This window comes from Pongo pygmaeus, chromosome 13 (genome assembly GCF_028885625.2).
Source record: "Pongo pygmaeus isolate AG05252 chromosome 13, NHGRI_mPonPyg2-v2.0_pri, whole genome shotgun sequence".
Taxonomy (NCBI): Eukaryota; Metazoa; Chordata; class Mammalia; order Primates; family Hominidae; genus Pongo; species Pongo pygmaeus.
In genome coordinates, this window is record NC_072386.2 from 89,119,884 (window position 1) to 89,142,106 (window position 22,223).

Here is a 22,223-nt window from a genome sequence, read left to right on the forward strand (position 1 = left end):
TGGAAAGGCCATAGCTCATGTTCTCTCTCCCTCTACCTGGGATGCTGCTGCCTGCAGTCCACTGGGGAGAAAACTCTTCCACAGCCTGCAAATCCCAGCTCAGCTGTCGCCTCTTCCTGGAGGCCTCCCGAGTGTGCTACCATACACGGTCACCTCTCTGGCGCTCCCACACTCCTAGCACTGCTCCCTGCCTCATGTTCTGTGCCTGTGTCTTTGCCACCCAGACCACCGCCTCTTCTAGGGCAGAATGGGGCTGACTGGGCTGCATGGCAGTGGGATTCAGTTAATGTTCACTGAGCGAATGAAGCAAGTCAAGTTGATGTTCTGTCCCTCTAGGGTTAAATTCTCAAGGAAACACAGCCATAGAAGAGGTCTCAGGGATGGGTTCTACAACTCCCCCTCTTCCTACCTGATCGAGAATAGTGGACTAAACGCAAACCTGTCCTGCCTGTTTTGAGAGCATCTCCAGGCGCCAGGCTCTTGGTCTCCTGCAAGTGATCTGATACTACCATAGCCCTAGGAGGCAGCAGTGAGTGGCTGGGGTCAGCTCCATCTTATAGAGATAGAGGCCACAAGTTTCTCCAATCACCCAGCACATGGCCCAGGGTCAGCCCTGAATCCCTTCGTCTTGCCCATTTGCTGCATCTACCATCTAGATACAGGTTACACACAGATACCTTCCACACTGATGGGACTGTCAATTTCAGAAACAGACCAAGAGCCACCAAGTTAGAAATCACTACAGTCAAAAGGATAGAAGTCACACTCTTGGGCACAAGAAAACACCAGTAGCACACACAGTTGCCGCTGAGTGTTTGCTCTTGACCGTGGTTCACTCCCACTTGGCTGGTGATCTTCAGCTATTACTCCCACTCCCTGGGTCCCAGTTTCCTCATCTACTAAAAGGAAGGTTGGATTAGATAGATCAGGTCTTCAAACTGTGCTCCTTGGAGATCTAGGGTTCCAGTGAGGGGACAGATGTTCCCTGCTACCTCAACATTTTAATCTATTTTCCATACTGAGTTGCTCCGTAGGGCTTCATTAGACAAAAGGATATCATCCATTCAAAAGAAAAAAAAAGTTGCAACCCCTCTGGATTTGTCGGTTTGAGGTCCCTCTGCTTGGAACACACCATGATCTCAGTGAGCAGTGAGTGATGTGTATAAGTGTGTCAGAAGACAACTTACAGTGTCTGTGCCCCCGCCGCCCACGGGGTGGCCCCTGCTGGCTCTCTGGGGCAGCACAGTCTTCATGGGGTCTGCCTTCCCATTGTGACGTGTCCGGGACCGATCAGAGCTCCACAGCTCAAAACTGGAAGGGGGTAGGAATGGGGGGATGACTGCTTTCAGCTTGTCACTCGGGAGTCTGGTGAGGGGAGCTCCGTTTCGAAGCTGAAAAAGACAGGCTGAGGGTTAGACAAGCCCCCAGGAGGGCTCCCAACTCTGTAGGAAAGACTCCATGTTTTTCTTGCTTCTTGGGGCATGGCACCACCATCCGCCCCTCCACCCAAGCCGGGAGCTATGTGGCATCTGCAGCTCTCCTCCCAGTAACCGCACAACACCCATGTCTGCTCTGCGCCAATGCCAGGCTTCTTCTGGATCTCTCCTCACAGCAGCAAGATCAGAATGGGGCAGAGGAGACAGAGCGCCAAGGAGAAGCAGATGATGTTGGTGTGCTGTGGGGGAGGCAGGGGAACTGGGAGAGCACAGAGAAGGGGCGCCTCTGCTGCACAGTGAGGGCACCTTTGTGGGGACTGAGCTGAGCCCGAACGACAGTTTAAGCTGGGCCAGTGAGGACCAGGAGGGGCATTCCAGACTGAGTGAGGGGCCAGAATACGGAAAGGCCTGGAGCCTAGAGGAGCAGGACATGGGTGCAGTGCTGCAAGGAGACCAGCATGAGCAGCCATTGGGAGTGAAGAAGGAAGCGGGAGGTGATAAGGGCTAGGGCCCAGCACCACTCTCTTCCCCAGCCCCCTACATCCCAGCTTGCTCCAGCCACGCCTCCTGCTGCTGACATTTAATTGTAATTTAATTTTTAATTGTGAAAATGTGATTCGGGGGTCAGTATAAAATCTACACAGTAATGACTGTTAGATCATCAAGGAAGTGTTCACAGACCAAGCTCACCTTAATTAAGAAAAATAGTGAACTTTGTGCCAGATGGAGCTTTGCAGCAATGGGCATCCCACAGCTAAACTCGCCTCGGGAGCCGAGCAGGCGGGCATCTCCACACTGACGGCTGCACATGCCCATCAGCGGGGCAGCCGGGCCACCCCACCCATTATGGGGGGGGGGGGGGGGGGCAGGCACACTGGCGCCCTCTATAGGGCATGAGCTGTCGGGGAAGGAGTACACCTCCGGGGTTCCCAGGCTGGCTCTGACCTGCTTTTCTGAAAGTCTCTAAACAAGTGCTGTCCCCTCTTTCCCTCTAGACCACAACAAGCTCATCCAACAAACGGGGTTGAGTTGGAAACTCACAGCGACAAATCCACCACCACAAAAGGGTCTTTTCCCTCCCTGGGGTAACAGTCTAAATTGTTGCTATCTTTCTGGAAGCCAATGACATTCACAACCTTTGACCCAGGAATTCCATTTCTAGGTATTCATCCTGAGCAAATAATCAGGCAAGTGGGGGAAACGAAGGTATAGGGACATTCATCTGAGCTGTTAAAATAACAAAAAACTAGAAATCCCAGAGTCTGACAGTTCAGTCTTGGATAAAGAGACATGTTCCTACACTAGAATGTTCTAATGTAGCCATTAAATATGATGTGGCTACATGGTGTTTTATTACATGGAAAAGATGGTCACAACATATAAATCACAAATAAATTGGATTCAACACAATATGGGAAAGATACTAACAGTGCCAACCTCAGGAATATTAAATGAGCTAATATATGCAAAGTGCAATGAATAGTAGCTGGTACTTAGTAAAAGCTATGGTATTTGCTATTATCATATACAACACCATATCATATTTATGCATGCTAAAAAACTGCTTACAAAAAATACTCAAAAGACATATCCATAAAAATGCCAACCATGGTTATAGCTGGGTGTGTGATCAGGGGTGAATTTATTTTCCTTCTTTATGTTTTACTGCTTCTTCCAAAATTTCTAAAATAGCATTTCTGTCTTCACACCAAAAATAATTATTGCTATTTAATAACATGATCAAATGTCAGGCAGCACAAGCTCCCACAGTCAGTGTTAGAGCCATCAATTTACACCTGTTGGGGTGGCAGGGAGCCGTGGGCAGATTGGGTCAGGACCCCTCGCTGGGCTCTAAAGTTTTTGACGCTGCTGATGCCTTTTCTGGGAGCCCCCTCTGCTCCCTTGTCCTCGGCAATACTGCCCTCTGCTGGCTAGTGTTAGGGTCTTAGCGCTAAAGGGACTCAAGTCCAACTTTAACCATTAAGCTCTCATGTCAGAGGAAACGAATGTGAAACCCAGAGAGGGGAGGTAACACATCCAAGTTCATACCACGGAGTTTATTCTGGGCCAGACACTACGCTAAGAACCTCCTGGGAGTGATCTTGTTTAAAAACCATAACCATGAGGGATCCCCGAAGTCAGAGACTGCAAACTGCCCCCCAGTATCTACTTTTCACATCTTAGAAATGACACCCCAATGTTCATTTAGATGGGCACAGGACCACTTGGAACAAAGGCTTCATTTCCCAGCTTCCCCACTGTGATTTAAGCAGAGTAGTTGCCAATCTTGCTCTGTTACCCAGGCTGGAGTGCAATGGCACGAGCTTGGTTCACTGCAACCTCCACCTCCCGGGTTCAACCAATTCTCCTGCCTCAGCCTCCCGAGTATCTGGTATTACAGGCGCCCACCACCATGTTCAGCTAATTTTTGTATTTTTAGTAGAGATAAGGTTTCACCATGTTGGCCAGGCTGGTCTCAAACTCCTGACCTCAGGTGATCCACCTGCCTCCGCCTCCCAAAGTGCTGGGATTACAGGCAGGAGCTACTGTGCGTGGCCCCAAGAAACTTCTTTAAAGACAGCTGGCATGTGCCCATGGCTACCTCTTCTCCCCTCCTCTCTCCTGCTGGCTGGAATGAGGCCGTCATGGGCCAGAGCTCTGGCAGCCATCTTGAACCAAGAGGTGACCTGAGAAACAGAAACTACACAAGGGGGACCAACAGGCAGAAAGGACTCAAGTCCCTAACTCCAATGAGCCATATACTAGTTCTGGACTTTGTTTACTTGAATGAAGTAGGCTGCTATCTTATTTACACCATTGTTACTTGGGGATTTTCCGTTATTCACAGTTGACCCTAATCCTAATACATCTCTAAGTTACAGATGAGGAAACTGAGGCCTCCCCAGCTGGAAACATACCCTCCTCTTTGACTCCTCTCGCCCTGGTTCTCCACAGCCCAAATGGTGAGTCTTCATTTCTCATGCTGCCCATCAATTCCTACCCTCAATCCCCTGCCTCCATGAGAACAGGGCCAGGGCTGAAACCCAGCGGGTGAGCACCAGCACAGCCCTCTCCACAGTTTAGAGCTGGCATCTGTTCTGACTCCTCAGTGCCAGAGCTAAGCCCATTGTTACACATTCTGATCACCAACCCTATCTGTGACCACCACAAAGACAGACAAATGCCCACATCCCTCCTTGTAAATCAATCAACTGGTGATTGCTGGAGACCTAAAATGCTTTTTGAAAAGCCCCACACTCACCATGGTTGTCAATAACGTGTCTTCCTTTTCTCCTCTTGTGCTCCCAGGACCTGAGAGACAAATGGAAATTTCCTGAAATGACCCCTCTAAGTGTCCACAGCATAAGGATGAGTGACTGGGGCAGGCTTCATCCTGGAAAACCAACTCTCCTGGGTGCTTAAATACTTAATAATAATTGGTATTCAATATTTTAATAGAAGGAAGGCATTTAAAAGGTATATTGGAGCATGTTTTCAGCTTTTCCATAAACCACTGCCGTGCTGGGTCAGACAGTGGTGCCCCCAGCTCAATAGTCTGTCTCAGACAGTGGTGCCAGAGGAGCTAATCTGGTTATGGGGAATCTGACTGTTAGAAGGGATCTTATCTATGTTCCAGTCAGTATGGGAATCTCCTTCAGCAAACTGACAAAGTTATCCAAGCTGTTGAATACCTTGAGTGACGGGGGGCTCACTACTCACACCCTCCAGTAACTCATTTTATTTCAAGATGCTTTCAGTGTCATAGACCAATCACATTTCATAGGTGGGGAAAACCACCTATCAAAGGCAAGAGAGAGGACGACTCCCTGTCGTCCTCAGCAGGGAGTGTGGGACAGGAACCTGGGTCTCTTACCACTGGCCAGCACCTTCTCATTCTATCACACTCCTGGTGGTTGTGTCCCTGCCTAAGTATCTTTTCTACCAGACAAGCCTCTATGCTCCAGTGTCACATTCCAACATCATCTTACCCCTGACAGCAACCCAGGAGGTAGGATGCAGGGCAGAGGGTACAGGCTCAGACCATTCCAAAAATTCTACTGCACGTGCAGACTTTTCTCACCATTGTCTTTGGTCACAGGGGCTACATCAGGGAGTGCAGAGCGGCTTGTCTTGTCCCGGGGGGCAGCCCTCATTGTGGAGTCCAGAGCTGGCTCAGGCTCATCAGAGAAAGGCAAAGGCTGGTTGCTGGACAGCCCACGGGGCAGCGTCTGCGTCGGTTTGAGCTTTCGGAACCGATTGGACATTCGGTTCCACCAGGACTGCCAAAAGAACGCAGAGCAGAAGTCATGCTCCAGGAAGGGCAAGGAGAGCAGGCCCAGGACCTGCCAGCCCAGAGACAGTGACTACATTCACATGTGCCTGCCCTCCCCTCTCCTGGGGCCCAGACAGACACTACTGATCAATGATAGCATCCATTCCCAATAAGCCATGGTTACTCACTAAATCTTTCCTGACCCAGCCCTTAGGCAGTCGCTTCCAATAGCCTGGAGGTGGCAGTGAACCCTATTTGCCATCCCTCATCTAATCAATCTCCTCATTGCACAGATTGAGAAATGGAGACCCAGACAGGAGTGCTGACTTGCTTGAGGTCTTACAGTGAGACAGAGACAGGTGGACACAGAGGCAGCTCCAGATTCCTAAGCGTCTGTCATTGCATAATCTCCCTCCTCCTGCTCTGGTGATAACGTGAGAGGCACCAGGATCTCTATACCAGGGCCTGGGCCAGCTGCTCCTATAGCTGATCCTCACCTAGAAAGGACAGGTACTACCTCCCGGGAACGCTTGTAACCCATGACCACTCAGAAGTTAATGAACAGCCACGAAGGGCATCTGTGAGGGCCTGCCTGTGGAAATGGCAGTAAGAGCAGGAATGAAGGGAGCTATGAGAACAACACAGTCAGGAAGGATGCAGAGCTTGAGCCAGCAATGGACACAAAAGGAGCAGCGAGTCTGCAGCCCTCAGAAGGTGCTACCACCCCATGCAGAGTGGGGAGTTCGGCAGACAAGACCAGTGTGTTGTTTTGTTTTCTCAGGCATAAAGTAAGTTTGATTTCAAACAAGTAGAGCAGGACGTGGAAGATGAGAAATCCAAAGAGAAAGTCTCAGCTTGCAGTTACAAGCAGCCACCAGAGCTTGTTTCTGGTGTTTCCAGGAAGCTGGCAGGGCCTGTGGACTGCAGGGAGACCCCAGAGTGGCATGATCAGCAAATATCCTGCACAGTAAAGCAGAGGCTGCAAACGGATTCCTTGGAAGAGAAGTGTTTGCTTTGGCCAGCTCAGTACTACAGCATGCAGAATTTTCTAAAATTCCCTATACTTATAAATTAAGATTCCATATCAAAATCTGGATTTCTGTTTTTTCCTTTAAAAAAACAAAGAGAGATCTAGTAATATGGACCCACATTCCTTTTTGAGACAAGTTCTTGTTCTGTCGCCCAGGCTGGAGTGCAGTGACGTGATCTCAGCACACTGCAACCACCGCCTCCCAGGCTCAAGCAATTCTCCTGTCTCAGCCTCTGGAGTAGCTGGGATTACAGGCGTGGACCCACATTCTAACAAAGCAGCCACTGTTGCCACAACATGGTCACAGTCACCCCAGTTTTTCCTGGTCCCCCTTGTTTCCTATTGCTCAATGCCAGCTCACCTGCCACCCCTGCAGGGACTCCCCAGCATAATCCAGCCTGGGTGCATAGGAGGCAGCAGGCTCCCTGCCAGCCCCCAATCTCCCTGGCCCCCTAAGCCCCTTTAAGACAGGAAAAGGCAAACCTTCAGCCCACCCTTGTCATCGGGCAGCACTGGGATGCTCCAGGGCTGTCGGACCTTCGAGTGGGGCAGGGGCGGCTGGTGGCTCGGCCGGCCTTTGTCTTTATTCACCTGCATGCAGACAGATGCCAGCAGTCGAACAAGTTCCGTGTCTGTGGACACAAAAGGCAGCATTTTACCTGCAAATATGTCTGTTGCGCCATGAGGAGAAGACTCAAGATGATCCCTGTTAGAATTAGAACTCAGCCCTGCAGCTCCAGGGTCTGTGTAATTCCAGAATCAAGGCACCTGCCTCTCCATCTGATCTTCAAAAGGTGGCAAACAAAGCCAGCAGGGCTTAACCTACTTAACCAGAAAGAAAAACCGGAAGTCCTCTCTCATGAGGAAGGCAGGGGGACAGTGTGTTTAAAAGTGCAGGCTTCACAGCCAGGCTGCAGAGGTTCAGATTCTGCTTCTGTCCCTCCCTGGCTGTGTAACTGCAGGTAAATTACAAAGCCTGTTTGTGCGTCTGTACAAGTCAGTGACATTAATACCCACCACATAAAGGTATCTAGACAATTCATGGGAATTCCTTTAGAGCGATACAAGTGCTTTAAAAATATTAAGTATTATGAAGTTATTATGAACCCAACTCAGTTATATAAAAAAAGCATTGCAAAAAAGATTGAGAAGAAACTACTCCAAACTATTAACAATGCTTTTTCTTGATGACTATTTCTTATTTCTTTTTTCTTTTTTTTTTTTTTTTGGAGACAGAGTCTTGCTCTGTCACCCAGGCTGGAGTGCAGTGGCACAATCTTGGCTCACTGCAACCTCCACCTCCTAGGTTCAAGCGGTTCTTTGCCTCAGCCTCCCATGTAGCTGGGGCTACAGCGTCCACCACCATGCCTGGCTAATTTTTGTATTTTTAGCAGAGATGGGGTTTCGTCATGTTGGCCAGGCTGGTCTCGAACCCCTGGCCTCAAGTGATCCACCCACCTCAGCCTCCCAAAGTGCCAGGATTACGGGAGTGAGCCATCCACGCCAGGTTATTTCTTTTTTCTCTCCAAGTATTCAATAATAGGCATGAGTTTCTTCAAAACTTTTGTGTAAACACTTCATTTAAAAACCCACTAGGAAAAATATTCCTAGGAACAGACTGTTTTATTGGGAAAGGGAATAAATGGCAGTGGAGGCTAGGGAGAAGAAGAACACTGAAAAGATGAGTTTCTCAGAAAAAGTGTGTATGAGATCCAGCGAGAGTGGCTGGGGACTGATTCCGAATAACAAACTCTTGGCACGTGAAGAAGGTCTCCAATGAGGTGGAGTAGGATCACTGGACTTGGGGCACAGGACTCCAACTCTCAGGCTGGGACAGATCACGTCCCGAGTCTTGGTGACCTCATCTCTTCAAGAGGATGTGAACCTCTGCTTCCCCTCTCAGACCTCTTTGAGGGTCAAACAGAACCAAGTGTGCATCTGTGAAGTGCAGGGGCCTCCAGCAGGGAAGGGGTGGCAAGGGTGGCAGTGCTGTGACGAGGAAGGGCATGCCTGCTAGCTACCTCTCTAGCTAAGAGGGGCAGCAGATGACTTGTGACGGCAGAGGTGAAAGTCTTCTCTCCCCACAGCCAACAGCTAGAATCCCAGCACAGGGTTCAAGCCTAGTGGGTCAGAAGGACCTTGGGGCTTCTCTCTCTCTGGGTTGAAACCCCAGGTTAATAAGAAAGATGACAGATCAGAGACCTTTCCCCTTGAGCTGGATAACTGGAAGCCCAGGTCCCAAAAGAGGGCCTATCACAGCAGGGGAGGGTCAAAGGGGAGTAGCAGGTACCAGCCGAGGACAAAGAGGGGTGGAACTAATGGCCACATTCCCCAGCACACGACCCTTGACCCTGCAGCCTCTACCTACACAATTAAGCTGAGGCGGCCATCGCTCTATCTCCCACTCTGCTTATCAAAGGGGACTTTATGTTTCCACCTGAGTGACTCAGGATTTCTGGCTGTGAAGCACAGATGCCATTCTAGGGTGTGTGTGGACTGCAAAGTCAGACACGTCTTATTTTCCTTCTCTCTCTGGAGACTCCTAGGAGGATGGTGCTGGAAGAAGTCCCCGGGGCCACCTGGGCCAAGCCCAGAGCTTCACTGGGGAGGGAAGGAACTTGCCTAAGATCATGCAGTAAGCTCCTGACACTTGAGAATGACTTTCCCCCACGAATAAGCAAGTGCTTAAAACACAAGTCACAGAGGAGGTGGCTGTCTTGACTGCCAGCCCAAGAAACGCTGGGTAGATTTACAACCCTTTTCTTGAAATTACCTACCAGGATCATTCAGCAGCATCACCAGGTCAAAGGCTGTGTATCCATTTTTTGCACGAAGAGTGACATCGGCCCCTTGGTTTAGCAGATATTTAACAATTTCCTTATTCCTGGGAAGAAAATGCTAGAGTTACATTCACTGAAAGCAAAAGCATGGCTTTGCTCCTGGGCAACAAAACCAACAACATTAACTACAAAGCTCAGTCTCTGAGCATTTAAGAAGGGCATGGAAGGGCAAACAGTCTCACATTCTCTCATTCCCTAGCACGTGGGCAGGTCAAGCGGGAACATGATTTAAATCAAAGTCTAAGTGTTCCTTCCAGGAACAAAATGAAAACCGAGGCTAGATGCGGTGGCTCATGCCCGTAATCCCAACACTTTGGGAAGCCAAGGCAGGAGGATCACTTGAGCCCAGGAGTTTGAGACCAGCCTGGGCAACATGGGGGGCTCTGTCTCTACTAAAAATTTTGTTTAAAAATTAGCTAGGTGTGGTGGTGCAAGTCTGTAGTTCCAGCTACTTGAGAGACTGAGGCGGGAGGATTGCTTGAGTCTGGGAGGTCAAGGCTGCAGTGAGCCATGATCACGCTACTGTACTCCAGTCTGGCAACAAAGTGAGATACTGTTGGAAAGAAAAGAAAAGAGAAGGGAAGGGGAGGGGAGGGGAGAGGAGACAAAACCAAGGGCTCTGCCCAAAAATCACTAACCCCATGGAGACTCCACTTCTTCCACCCTAAATCAGGACATCTCCATTGGGAAAGTCTCCTACAAAGGTGTCTGAAATAAAATTTCGTCTTGGAATTCAGGACTCATCGAATAAGAAAACAAACTGTTTTCAGATGACACAGGAAAGTGATCTGATCACCTAAAAGAGGGCAAGGAAAGAACCTCTAATTGGGAGTCAGATCACTTAGCAGCTACAAGATGCCCACCCCAAAGACGAGGCCTCCAGGAGGATGACAGCCCATCCTGCTGGGATGGTCACATAAGAAGGGGTTCATAAGCACCCTGTAAACACTGAAGCCTATTCAAAAGGAGAGGGGTAGGACACATCTCACCATCAATCATCACAAGACGACAATGGTATGAATAACCAAGGTTTACTTCATACAGGAGCTACTTAAGGAGGTCACTGTATCTCAATGTGAAAACTCCAATGAACCAGTCACTGTATTCAACTGAAACCAACCTAGAGAACCTTATCTCTCTGCATAAAATGCTCCTGCTGCATGGTTTTTCAGGGCCACTGTGAAATTCTGTGATGGGGGAACAGGAAATCTGGACACAGAAGGGTGGGAATAAAATGACCCTGTGTTTTTTTTTTTTTTTTTTTTTTGCATGCCTCAATGTCGTCACAGTCTTGGGGTTTGTATGCAGCATCTCAGGACCAGAAGAGCCCATTGGGAACCCCCATCTCAGGCCAGAGCATCTGTCTGGCCTTGTCGCTGAAGGCGTGGAGCTGGCACTGACCCATGGTAGGTTGCCTGCATGAGGGCCGTCCAGCCATGCACGCTGTCCTGCTTGTCAACATCCGCGTGCCTCTCCACCAGTAGCTGCACCAGAGCCAGCTGCCCCGTAACAGCTGCTAACATCAGTGGCGTCGCCCCGTCCCCATTGACCAAGTTCACGTGGCTGGGGTCTTCATCGGCAATCTCTTTGACCAGCTGGAAGTTTCCTGCAAACACATGCAGGAGTCCGGGTGATCTGTGGGCCTGGTACCATAGGCTGATTTCTCCTGTGGTTCATGTAACAAACACTTGCTGGCCCTGCCTCTGCAGTGGGCTGCTGGGCATCATAGGGGATACTAAGAGGGGGTCAGAGATAGCCCCGACTCTCAAATGCCTCAGTCTAGGCGAGACAGAGACAAGTACATGAATGGGTAGAAGTGTTACTAAAAGACAGAAGTGTTGTTAGTGTCTTCAGAGAACAGATGAAGGAGACAAAAGAAGACAGAAGGAGAGTTCGGTTCTCGCTGCGGGGTGAGGATTGGGAAGGGCTTCCTGGAGGCAGGGTCTATATCAAGAGAGAAAATTTTAGGCTAAATGCCTCTTTGTCACAAAGAGACTGGAGTGGGTATGCAGAGAGGCATTTCAGACACAGGAAGACCTGGGGCATAGCTAGCCAGTGTTTGGCTGGAGTGGGGCTGGAGGCCATCTGGAGTCTACGTGTAGAGCTCTGTAATAAATACTGGCCTCCAGGATCTGAACTTCCAAACACCAAACACCAAAATGCCTGTTTCTTTCTCAAATACTCTGGGTGGCCCTGCAAAGGACTACAAATATTAGGTTGGAAGAATGTAGCCCTGTATTCTTAAATATCCAAAAAGATTTTCTAAAGCGCTTACCCATTTTCAATGCATGGAAAATATCAGGTCGCCTTTTCTCCTCATCTGGGTAAACAAAGATTTTTAAAGTTAACCACGGAAAGGTTTCATATAACAGAAAAGTCACAAGGGTGTAACAACACAGCCTGGCTTTAAAAAGCATCTAATTCTCAAAAGCAATCTAATTGGAGACCTACGTAATGGACAAATCCAGCAGCTCTTCTGGAAGGTTTATTACCCAAGAACATCTGAAAACACTTCAGAGACAGATCTTGCCAACAAAACACGAATGAGCAGCAGATCACGGCCCTGATCTCATGCAAATAAAGCAATCATTTTTAGGCAAAACAAACGTTGGCATATCCTTTCTTAGATATACCGAAAAGTCTTGGGGTCTTAGAAAATCCTGGATTCCTACGGACATTGTTTAAAAATTTCTTTTCTTCTAAAAACTAAATGTACAATCATAATTCCAAATCAGAGGACCCCTGAGATATCGAGCAGCTGAGCTCTAAGGAAGTTCACAGCCACAGCCAACAGAAGAGCCAATGCTCATATTTTCTTTCCCTCCCATGTAAGAAGCAATCAGAACATGCTCCCTGCTCCAAACCTGCAGACACAGCTGGCCAAAAGCCGCTGCCCAACTGGGCATCTTCATGCTGTACCCTGAAGCCCAGCTGAGCCTTGCTGCAGCCGCCAGATTGTTAGCCCCTCCCTCACACGCTCATCCCACACCTTCCTCCAAGCTTGGGCCAGCAGGTACCCCACTCCTGTCAGAGCAGACATCCTCATGGCCAGTCTGCTTGCTGGGGGGCTGACGGCAGGCCTTCTGCAGACTTTAATTGATCCCAGGGGATGGAGCAGCTGCCAGAGGGCACTTGTGACTCTGGGCTGACCTCTGGTCCAGATGAGCCCTCTTGAGCAACTGGGAGGAAGCTGCAGCCCAGGGCAAGGAGCACAGAGTGTGGAGTCAGTGCATGCGAATTTCAGCGCACATTTTTAGAGTAAGCTGCCCTTCATCACAAATGTGGGGATAGCATCCCTTTCACCTGGCTGTTGCAGGGATCAAATGATAATGTTAAGGCCCCATTCAAAGAGCAATTACTTTCTTTAGCAACCAGCAAGGTAAACCCCAGAATTCTTTTTTTGAGATGGAGTCTCACTCTGTCACCCAGGCTGGAATGCAGTGGTGTGACCTTGGCTCACTGCAACTTCTGCCTCCTGGGTTCAACTGACTCTTGTGCCTCAGCCTCCCGAGTAGCTGGGATGACAGGCACATGCCACCACACCCAGCTAATTTTTGTATTTTAGTAGAGACAGGGTTTCGCCATGTTGGCCAGGCTGGTCTCAAAGTCCTGACCTCAAGTGATCTGCCCGCCTTGGTCTCCCAAACTGCTGGGATTGCAGGCGTGAGTCACCGCTCCAGGCCAGAACTCCAGAATTCTTTTTTTTTTTTGGAGACAGAGTCTTGCTCTGTCTCCCAGGCTAGAGGACAGTGGTGAGATCTCGGCTCACTGCAACCTCCGCCTCCCGGGTTCAAGCGATTCTCCTGCCTCTGCTTCCAGAGCAGCTGGGATTACAGGCACCTGCCACTGCACCCAGCTAATTTTTGTATTTTTAGTAGAGACGGGGTTTCACCATCTTGGCCAGGTTGGTCTCGAACTCCTGACCTCGTGATTCACCCATCTCCGCCTCCCAAAGTGCTGGGATTACAGGCGTGAGCCACCACACCCGGCCAGAATCCCAGAATTCTTCATGGGAAGTACAGACACTGCTATGGGACACAGTATATCAATTTTGCCTGTGAAATACTATCAAGAAACAATTCTGCACCTGACTTTTTAAAAATATGTCATGTTCCTTCAAGTATTCAAGAACCAACTTTGCTGGGGGGTGGCGTCTTCTCATGCCAAGACCTTTTCACAGAAGAGTGTCACCTGGTCTTAGTGTTGGCTGCTAAGCGACCATCTGACACAAGTTAATCACTGACAGCAGAGCCTGGCTCCAAGAGGCAGGGGCAGCTGTGTCCTGACACCCAGTGACTCTGGGCAGGTCTCTTCCTTGCTTTGGGCTTCAGTTTTTTTGGTCTATATCCAAGCAGTCCCAGGGACTCTGCCCCAACCCAAGGAAAAGAAATCAGCTCCAACTCCACAACACAACCTCAGTGGGGAGTCAGAGGTGTCACAATGACAGTTACAGCATCAAAAGTACCCTGTCCTGCTGCTAATGAAAGGCAGAGACCAGGGGACCTCCAAGGCCTTGGTGGGGGCTGGATTTCTGGGCACTGCACAGTAAGAGCTGGGGCTCCTATTATTTATTTCATAATCTGTCATTATCAATAGCACAGCCTGCACCCTACCTGGGGCTCTTCCCAGGGATCCCCCAGGGCCAACAGACTCCCTCAGGTCCTGCATGTCTGCTGCAGTCCCACCTTCTCAAGGTTGCCCAACCACTCCATTTGACACAGCAGCCTGCATTGTCCCAGCTTTGCCACACCCAACCTCTTTACACTGCCTTTTTTTTTTTTTTTTTTAACCCTGTGGCACTTACCATCTACCCTACTATATATTTAATATGCTTATTTCCTACTGACTGCCTGTCTCCCCTTATTGAGGCCAAGGTCCTCAAGGGTAGGGATTTGGATCTCATTTGTTCACTGATGTATCCAAAGTGCCTAGAAAGGTGCCCGATACATAGCAGGCCTCAGTACGTCTTTGTAAAGTATCGGAATGAATGTATCATCAATCAAAACATAATAGTTTCCATTTATTGGATGTCGTCTATGTGCCAGGGCACTGCGATAAAAATTTTACAGGCATGATCTTACTATTCCTCACAAAAATCTCCCAAGAAAAGTGCCTTTATTATGACTATTTTATGAAAAAAGACACTGAAGTCCTGCAGGGCCAATTAAGATGACCAAGACCACCCAGGTACAGAGAGGGAGAACTGAGCCTCAGACTGGGTCTGCTCAATGGGAACATGACCCAATCCTGCTGGAAGACCCGAGGTTCGCTCCTGTCAAATATGCCGACAACACTATGGAGTAATGCCACTTCTCATGTGCTCCCTCTGGGCCAGGCAGGATCTCACGTGAACCCCACAGCAGCCCTGAGGCGGGTATCACTCCAGCAACCATTTGTGGAGAAGGAAATGGGAGCTTGGTGAACTGAGGCAGCTGGTTCAAGGTCCCTTGGCCAGCAGGGGCGCAGCCAGCGTCGAACCAAGTAGACAGTGACCTTGGCCACATCCACCAATGTGTCTGAGCCACTGCGTCTTGGGGAAATGAGGGCATCACCATCCCATGATGCCAGGACAATCCCTAAAATGAGGCCTGTCAGAAGCTAAGCCCAAGGGCACTCCGTGAAGATTCAAGATGCAGAGGCTAAGGAAACCTGGGAAGGGAACGCATACACAACAGAAGAGGCACAGCTCGGCAGGCACGGGCAGGTGCAAGTTCTGGAGTGTTCACTTCTGAGCCTGAATTCCCTCCCCTGCAAAATGGGGGAATACCCTCCTCAGAGGGTCCCTGCGAGGGTGAGGGGAGATTCAGCATGGCAGGTGTGCTGGGCACAGCAGGGCCTGGGAAGGGCAGATCCTTTCCCCATCCCCACCACAAACAACCCAAACCTTTAAAGGAGAGCAATGGCCTTGTGTCAAAAACAAAAACAAAACAAAACCCTGTCCTAGGAGACTGGGGCCCTAATTTCTAATAGCAAGCCTTTATGAGTCCCTAACACTCTACTGGGCTGAGTATCTCACACGCCAGAGAATAACCTGCCTTCTGCTCACCATCACCCCATAGTAGTTGTCATTGTGTCCATTTCACAGATGAGGCAAAGGCTCAGAAGAGTCATGTGTTAAACCAGCTTCTAGAGCCCATGCAGGAGCTGCAGGTGGGAGAATCACCTCTAGGTGCTCTTCCCATGGAATCCTCACCTCCTGAGTGTCACTCACTCAGCTTCCAATGGGTGTGTGACCTTTGACCAGCTTTCTTCCCTCTCTGGGCCTCAGTTTCCCACCTGGACAAAGTAAGAGGTCTCTTGGCTTCAGGTAGTTCTTCCTAAACTTCACTTCTTTTTCCTTTTCATTTGAGCATCCGCTTCATTTTTGCCACCTCTCTGTCATTACAGGCTTTTAAAACATGTTTATTTCAGACTTGTTCTGATTGGATGGTGTATTTCTTTTTTTTTTTTTTTTTTTGGAGAGTGTATTTCTAATAAGAATTTACCAAATTTTCAGCATCTCTTGATTGATGGGACTATTCTATATTCTTTCAATGGTAACAAACTTAACACTTTCAGGTCTTTTTAGCCAATGTGCCTGAAGCTACTTTCTTCAGTTCTTGACCTCTCAGAGCTAGATGCTTATATACACTGCAGCCCACCTACTGTTACTCCCTGGCTGTGAGCCCTGCCATCGAAGTCAGGCCTTTTACATAGACAGAGGGTACCAAGGCTGTGTGTCACGATCTTATTGCAAACGGTGCATTAGAGGTTTTGAAACGTGGTATGTCCTATGGCAGATCTACTAAGGATTGTTTAGACAACTCTACATGCCAGAGAGATGGCAAGAAGTAAAAAAAAAAAAAAAAAGAAAGAAAAAAAGATGCACTGCTAGATGTTTTTTAAAAAAACTAATTTTCATCAATTTTACATGAACTAGTGTTTGAGAAATGATCAGGGCAGACGAGGTCAGGCACACTATTGTAGAGCAGGGGCTGGCAAACTATAGCCCATGGCTCAAATATGCCCCACTGCCTGTTTTTGTAGCTATAATTTATTGGAACCTAGCCATACCCGACTCATTTACATATTATATGCATAGCCACACCCATTCATTTACTCATTACATATGTAAGGCTGCTTTCACTCTAGCAGAAGTGACTACTGTAGTTTTAACAGAAACTGTATGGTCCATACAGTCTATTTGGCCTTTTACAGAAAAAGTTTGCCAAACCTTGTTCTAGAAGGACCCCAGAACCACCTGCATCAGAATGATGTGGCTGGGGAAAGCAGCCTTGTTATAGAGGATTCCAGGCTCTTGCCCAGGGCTACCAATCACTTTGCAGAGAGTGGGCCCAGAACCTGCATGTCACAGGCAATCCCCCCGATACTTAAGCACACCACTTCCTCAGTCTCACTGGTCTGCAGGGCTGGACTCTGAGTTCTGCGTGTCCTTCCAGCAGAGCAATCCTCAGCTTAAGCCACATAAACACAATTTGGGGTCCTCTGTGAAGCCACGGGGGGCATGCAGCCTGACCTGTTTTGGGCCTGACGGTGGTCAGCGGGTCCAGGTAGTCTACAAGGTCCCTGTGCTTGCAGTCCAGTGCAACCTCGAAGGCGGTCTTCTCCAGCACGCTGAGGTGGTCAGGGTTAGCGCCCTTCTCCACCAGCTGCTGGACCACTCCAAGCCGCCCAGTGAGTGCGGCCAGCATCAGCGGGCTCCAGCCCACGGTCCGGGCTGCGCGGTTGGGGTCCGCACCCCACTCCATCAGTAGACGCACTACGGCCTCGTGCCCGTGCTGGATGGCAGCCATCAGGGCCGTGATGTCCAAGGGCTCATCCCTGCTGCCGCCCAACCCCAGTTGCTCGCCCGAAGGGTGGTGATGGTCCACAAAGGCACCGGCTTCCAGGAGCAGCTTCACCACACCCAGGTGGCCGCCCCGAGAAGCCACAGTGAGCACACTGGCCCCCAGCCGGTTCTGGGCATTGACATCAGCCCCGTGATCCAACAGGAGGTGTGCCACACTCACATGCCCAAATCTGCCAGGAAGATGGAGAATTAGTGACACTAAACACACAGCACTTGGGGGACAGCTTATGTCAACCTTAATTGGCATGAATTATTAGTCCTGACAGCTGCTCATAATAAGAGGTCTTATTCTGGTGCCAGGCACTGTGCCAGCCACACGGATGCAGATGCATCATCATGAAGGTGAGCAGCTGCCCTGCCTGGGTTCGAATCCAGCTCTCCCCACCACCAGCTGCATGACCTTTAGGAAGAACTTTGATTTCTTTGTGCCTTCATTTCCTGATCTGTAAAATGGGGATATAACTGTACCTACTTCAAGGGTTGTTGGGGAATAAATGAGTTACATGTAAAGCACCTGACTCTGTGCCTGGCCACAGGAAACATCACATCAATGTTAGCGATTGTTAGGTATTATAATTGTTCACGTTACGTTATTCAACGTGCCAACGGTTACCTGGGTGGTAAGGGGCGGCATCAGGGTCAGGACAGATCTGTGTGAATGCCGCTGCCCTTGCTTTTTCTCTTACACCATGTTGCCTCCTACAATTCAGACAGTCCATTTTATTCTGTTTTATAGCCTGGGAATCTGTCTCTCTGCCTGTGCTCTAATTTCCCCAAAGACAGGGCCCATGTCTGATTCATTTCTACCCTCCCCATCACCAAAAGCACACATCCCATGCCAAGAGGTGTGGCAAGGTTGTGGTCAGCAGATGGGCTGGGCATTGCGGCCTGGAGGCCTGCTGCCACCTGCTGGCAGGAATGTTTGTTGCAGGCGGCTGAGGATCCGGCCTAGGCCAGCTCTTCCTCAATGAAGTCACTGCTGGGCCCCTGAAGAGAAAGATCTGCACCCACCAACTTCCTAATACCAGGAGAAGGAAAACAGGTACCTCTTCCCAGCAAAATCTCTTCCTTCTTTTAACACCAGAGGGCAGAAAAGTTCTGTTTTGAGGTGTCTCTGGTGGGCTCGGAGCTGTGTATCTCCAAGCTGGAAGCGGCCCTGGACTAACAAGAAAACAATGACAAGACAGGGGCTGTCTACTCCAGGTTTTCGAGACCACAAAGCCACTGTCATGTCTGCATCTGTGAGGCAGCTTTCTGGGTTTCTCAATGCTCAGCCCTCCTTCCCGGGAGCCAGTTTTGCACCTCATCTAAACCCAAGACCTCCCTCCTCCTCCTGGCGGCTGGCGGCCGGGCCAGGGCAGAACTCTGTCTGAGGCTCCGGCTGAATACCTTCTGGGATGTGAACCTGAACAGCATGGGGCTCCTCAGCCGTGGAGCAAGAGCCTGGTGACACAGTTCCATCAGCTGCAGGGGGCTGGGCCTCTTGACCTCCACTCCCAGAGCGGAAAAGGACAAGGCAAACTGAAACCAACTCAATGCAGAAAGCTGCACCCCAATGTCTCCCCGCCTCCAGTCTCGTTCCCTCCTGCCCATTCTCCATGCAACTCCCAAATGATATTCTCCAAACCCAAATCTGTCACTCCCCAGCTTCTGATTGCCAAAGACCTGACTGCTTTGCCAACCTCACTTCCTCCTGCTCCCAAACCACACCTTCCCACCTTCCCCACACCTTCACCATCCTGACCCCACCAGAGGACTCTCCTGTCCTCATCTACTCAGCACACCCCCCCACCGTGTCCTGCTTCAGGAGTCAGCTCAGATCTCACCCACTCTGAACAGCTTCCAGACCACCCCTCACCAGGCTAGGTCAGTGCCCCTCTTCTGAGCACCTAATTCCACAGGCTCGCTTCTGGCTGCACGTGACCCCTCTTTCTCTAATTGTCTCTCCTATCCTACTCAGTGGCGGGCTCTCCAAAGACAGGACACGGTTCCATGCATGTTGTTTCCCCAGCCCCTACCATAGTGGCTGATCCACATCGGAGCTCAGTAAATTCTGTCAAACAAGCTGAGTAAATCAATGCATAAATGGCATAACCACATAGGGGAAGGTCCAGAGGTGAGCAGTGCAAATCACTGAAGAACTGGTGTATCCTCCACTGTAGTAGAGATTTCTAAAAGATTACACTATTTAGTTATGGAGCATAAGATAAAATCTAGCATAATCCCTAACCGCAGATTACAAGGTGCTGTCACATTTTTATCTCATTTGATCTTAATAAACCCCAAGATAAACTCACAGATTAGGAAACTGAAGATTACAGTGGAAAGCAATTAATCTAAAGCCTCTCAATTTGAACATGACAGAGTCAAAAGTTAAACCTGGACTCAAAATTGAAGCTCCAGTATAACCAATTTTTAAGGAGGAAGAAAAGGGCCGAATTAGAGCAGAAATAGTGAAATTTGGAATGTTTTCTGAATTACTGAGTAGCCCAAGAGAGCACTTAACTATGCTGAAAATATAAAAGGATCCAAGCAAGGCTGAGATAATGTTGTGGATGCTAAGTTTCTAATAGGTAACTGCCAGAGATGGGCATGCTAGGGGCTTTCTGAACAGGTGCTGTGATTACTGATGAATTTCAGCAATTAACACCTGTGTTTAGAGAGCTGGCACACATTTTCTCCTCCCAAAGCACTGGGCTGAGAGTCCAGCTGTGCCCCACTGGCAGGCAGGAAATGAAGGGTAGGGAAGGAAGGTAAACACTATGCAACCCTGTCCCTTGGAGAGAAGTCTGGCAAATTTGGCAAGCCACTTCCAGACACCAACACCAACAGGGAAACTATCAGTTACAGGATTCATGGCTGGGAGCGCAGGCTCTGGAGTCACCTCCCTAGGTGTGAATCTGACTCGCCACTTGGTAGCTATGTGACTTGGGCAAGTTATTTAACTTCTCTGTTCCTCAATTCCTCATCTATGAAATGAGAATGACAATAGTACCTCCTTCCTAAGGTTTTGTATGGATTGAATGAGTTAATTCATTTAAAGCACTTAGCACAGTGCTTGACAGAAAGTCAGTGCTCAATAAAGGTTACTTGTTTTTTGTTTTGTTTTGTTTTGTTTTTTTGAGATGGAGTCTCGCTCTGTCGCCAGGCTGGAGTGCAGTGGCACAATCTCAGCTCACTGCAACCTCCGCCTCCCGGGTTCAAGCGATTCTTCTGCCTCAGCCTCCCGAGTAGCTGGGACTACAGGTGCGTGCCATCATGCCTGTGCCACCACACCTAGCTAATTTTCGTATCTGTAGTAGAGACGGGGTTTCACTGTTGGCCAGGCTGGTCTCGATCTCCTGACCTCGTGATCTGCCCGCCTCGGACTCCCAAAGTGCTGGGATTACAGGCGTGAGCCACCGCGCCTGGCCAAAGGTTACCTATTATTTTAAGAACAGGAAAAAACATGCCCCAGCGTGGTGGCTCACGCCTGTAATCGCAGCACTTTGGGAGGCCGAGGCGGGCGTTTCACGAAATCAGGAGATTGAGACCAGCCTGGCCAACATAGTGAAACCCCGTCTCTACTAAAAATACAAAAAGTAGCTGGCCGTGGTGGCACATGTCTGTAATCCCAGCTACTCCAGAGGCTGAGGCAGGAGAATCGCTTGAACCCAGGAGGCGGAGGTTGCAGTGAGTCGAGATCACGCCACTGCACTCCAGCCTGGTGACAGAGCGAGACTCCGTCTCAAAAAAAAAAAAAAAAAAAAAAAGGAACAGGAAAAAACACTAAAGTCACCATTTCTAATACTAAAACACCCACAAAAGACCAAAGGCACAGGGTGTCTAATAGTCTGGCCTGATCGACACAGACAGCTGGGACAATAAATAGATGCTCGCTCAGACCCAGTGGTGGCTGCCAGGGGTGTGGTTTTGAGCAGGATTCTGGGGCGTATCCAGATCCAAGGAAGAAGAGCACAAGGCTGGAAGGTGTCAGCACACGGGCCATTCATTTGCCTACCCCAATCTGAGGGACAGACACACTGTACATCCTTCTGGAAGTCTTCCATATATACTACTCCTCAACTTGACCTTTTGTTATGAATTACGCAGCAGAAAGCTGGAGCACACAACTCAACACAGGCAGAGATGCTACCTGAATATAGAGTCAGTGTCACACCAACTGAGGAACAGCACATTTTAAAATACCCAGGCTCAAGACTATCCTGCAGAACTTGGTTAAAACTGATGATCAGGGGTCTCTGAGACACTCTGAGGCATGTCAGTGCTGTAGTCACAAACCTCACTCAGTAAATTCCTCAGGGGGCTCACCAGGGCCCCTCTGCACGCACTTGGTGGATTGCAGAGATGAGACACACATAACACATCAGTGGCTCCCAAACCTACCATACAAGAGAATCACTGGGGAGCCTCCTCTCACACAGAGTCCCTGTCTCTTACTCCCCTCACCGCCCCGGGCCTTCTAAATCACAATCTCCAGAAAAGGAACTCAGGAATCTGCACTTAGACAAGCATCCCGGTGATTCTGATGTGTGGCCAGGTTTGGGTACTGAGGAAGCCAATCAGCATTAACATGGTGTGATGGATGCTACCACAGAGGCCTTTCTGCTGCGCAGGGACCAGAGAACAGGGAGATATCATGGCAGGCTTCACAGAAGCCAGATCTCTAGATGCCATCCTTGCTGTCTCCCTTAACCCCTCCCCAAGGGCCAGTCGTCAACTCCCGCTGATCTACTCCCTGAATATATCACAAATTCATCTGGGTGCTCTCCCTCCGCTGTCTCCATTCTGGTCT

The 22,223-nt window shown here is 49.4% G+C and overlaps 1 protein-coding gene across 11 annotated transcripts in view; it reads right to left on the bottom strand.

Annotated features, from left to right (window-relative positions):
* Positions 1 to 22,223, bottom strand: part of ANKS6 (ankyrin repeat and sterile alpha motif domain containing 6) — a 64,226-nt gene that overhangs the window by 40,655 nt on the left and 1,348 nt on the right. For 10 of the 11 annotated variants that reach the window (XR_010123341.1, XR_010123340.1, XR_010123342.1 and 7 more), the window contains exons 2-9: positions 17,096 to 17,598; positions 11,855 to 11,899; positions 10,981 to 11,185; positions 9,517 to 9,623; positions 7,223 to 7,371; positions 5,518 to 5,716; positions 4,699 to 4,748; positions 1,188 to 1,391 (exon numbers count right to left, since the gene is read on the bottom strand). Coding sequence is in view for 8 of the 11 variants with exons in the window: in XM_063649753.1 (XP_063505823.1) it covers positions 1,188 to 1,391; positions 4,699 to 4,748; positions 5,518 to 5,716; positions 7,223 to 7,371; positions 9,517 to 9,623; positions 10,981 to 11,185; positions 11,855 to 11,899; positions 17,096 to 17,598 (1,462 nt within the window). In the remaining 3 variants the exon portion in view is untranslated. Of the gene's footprint in view, positions 1 to 1,187; positions 1,392 to 4,698; positions 4,749 to 5,517; positions 5,717 to 7,222; positions 7,372 to 9,516; positions 9,624 to 10,980; positions 11,186 to 11,854; positions 11,900 to 17,095; positions 17,599 to 18,474; positions 20,560 to 22,223 lie in introns of those variants that run through there. The other variant, XM_054501464.2, reaches the window with a different exon arrangement.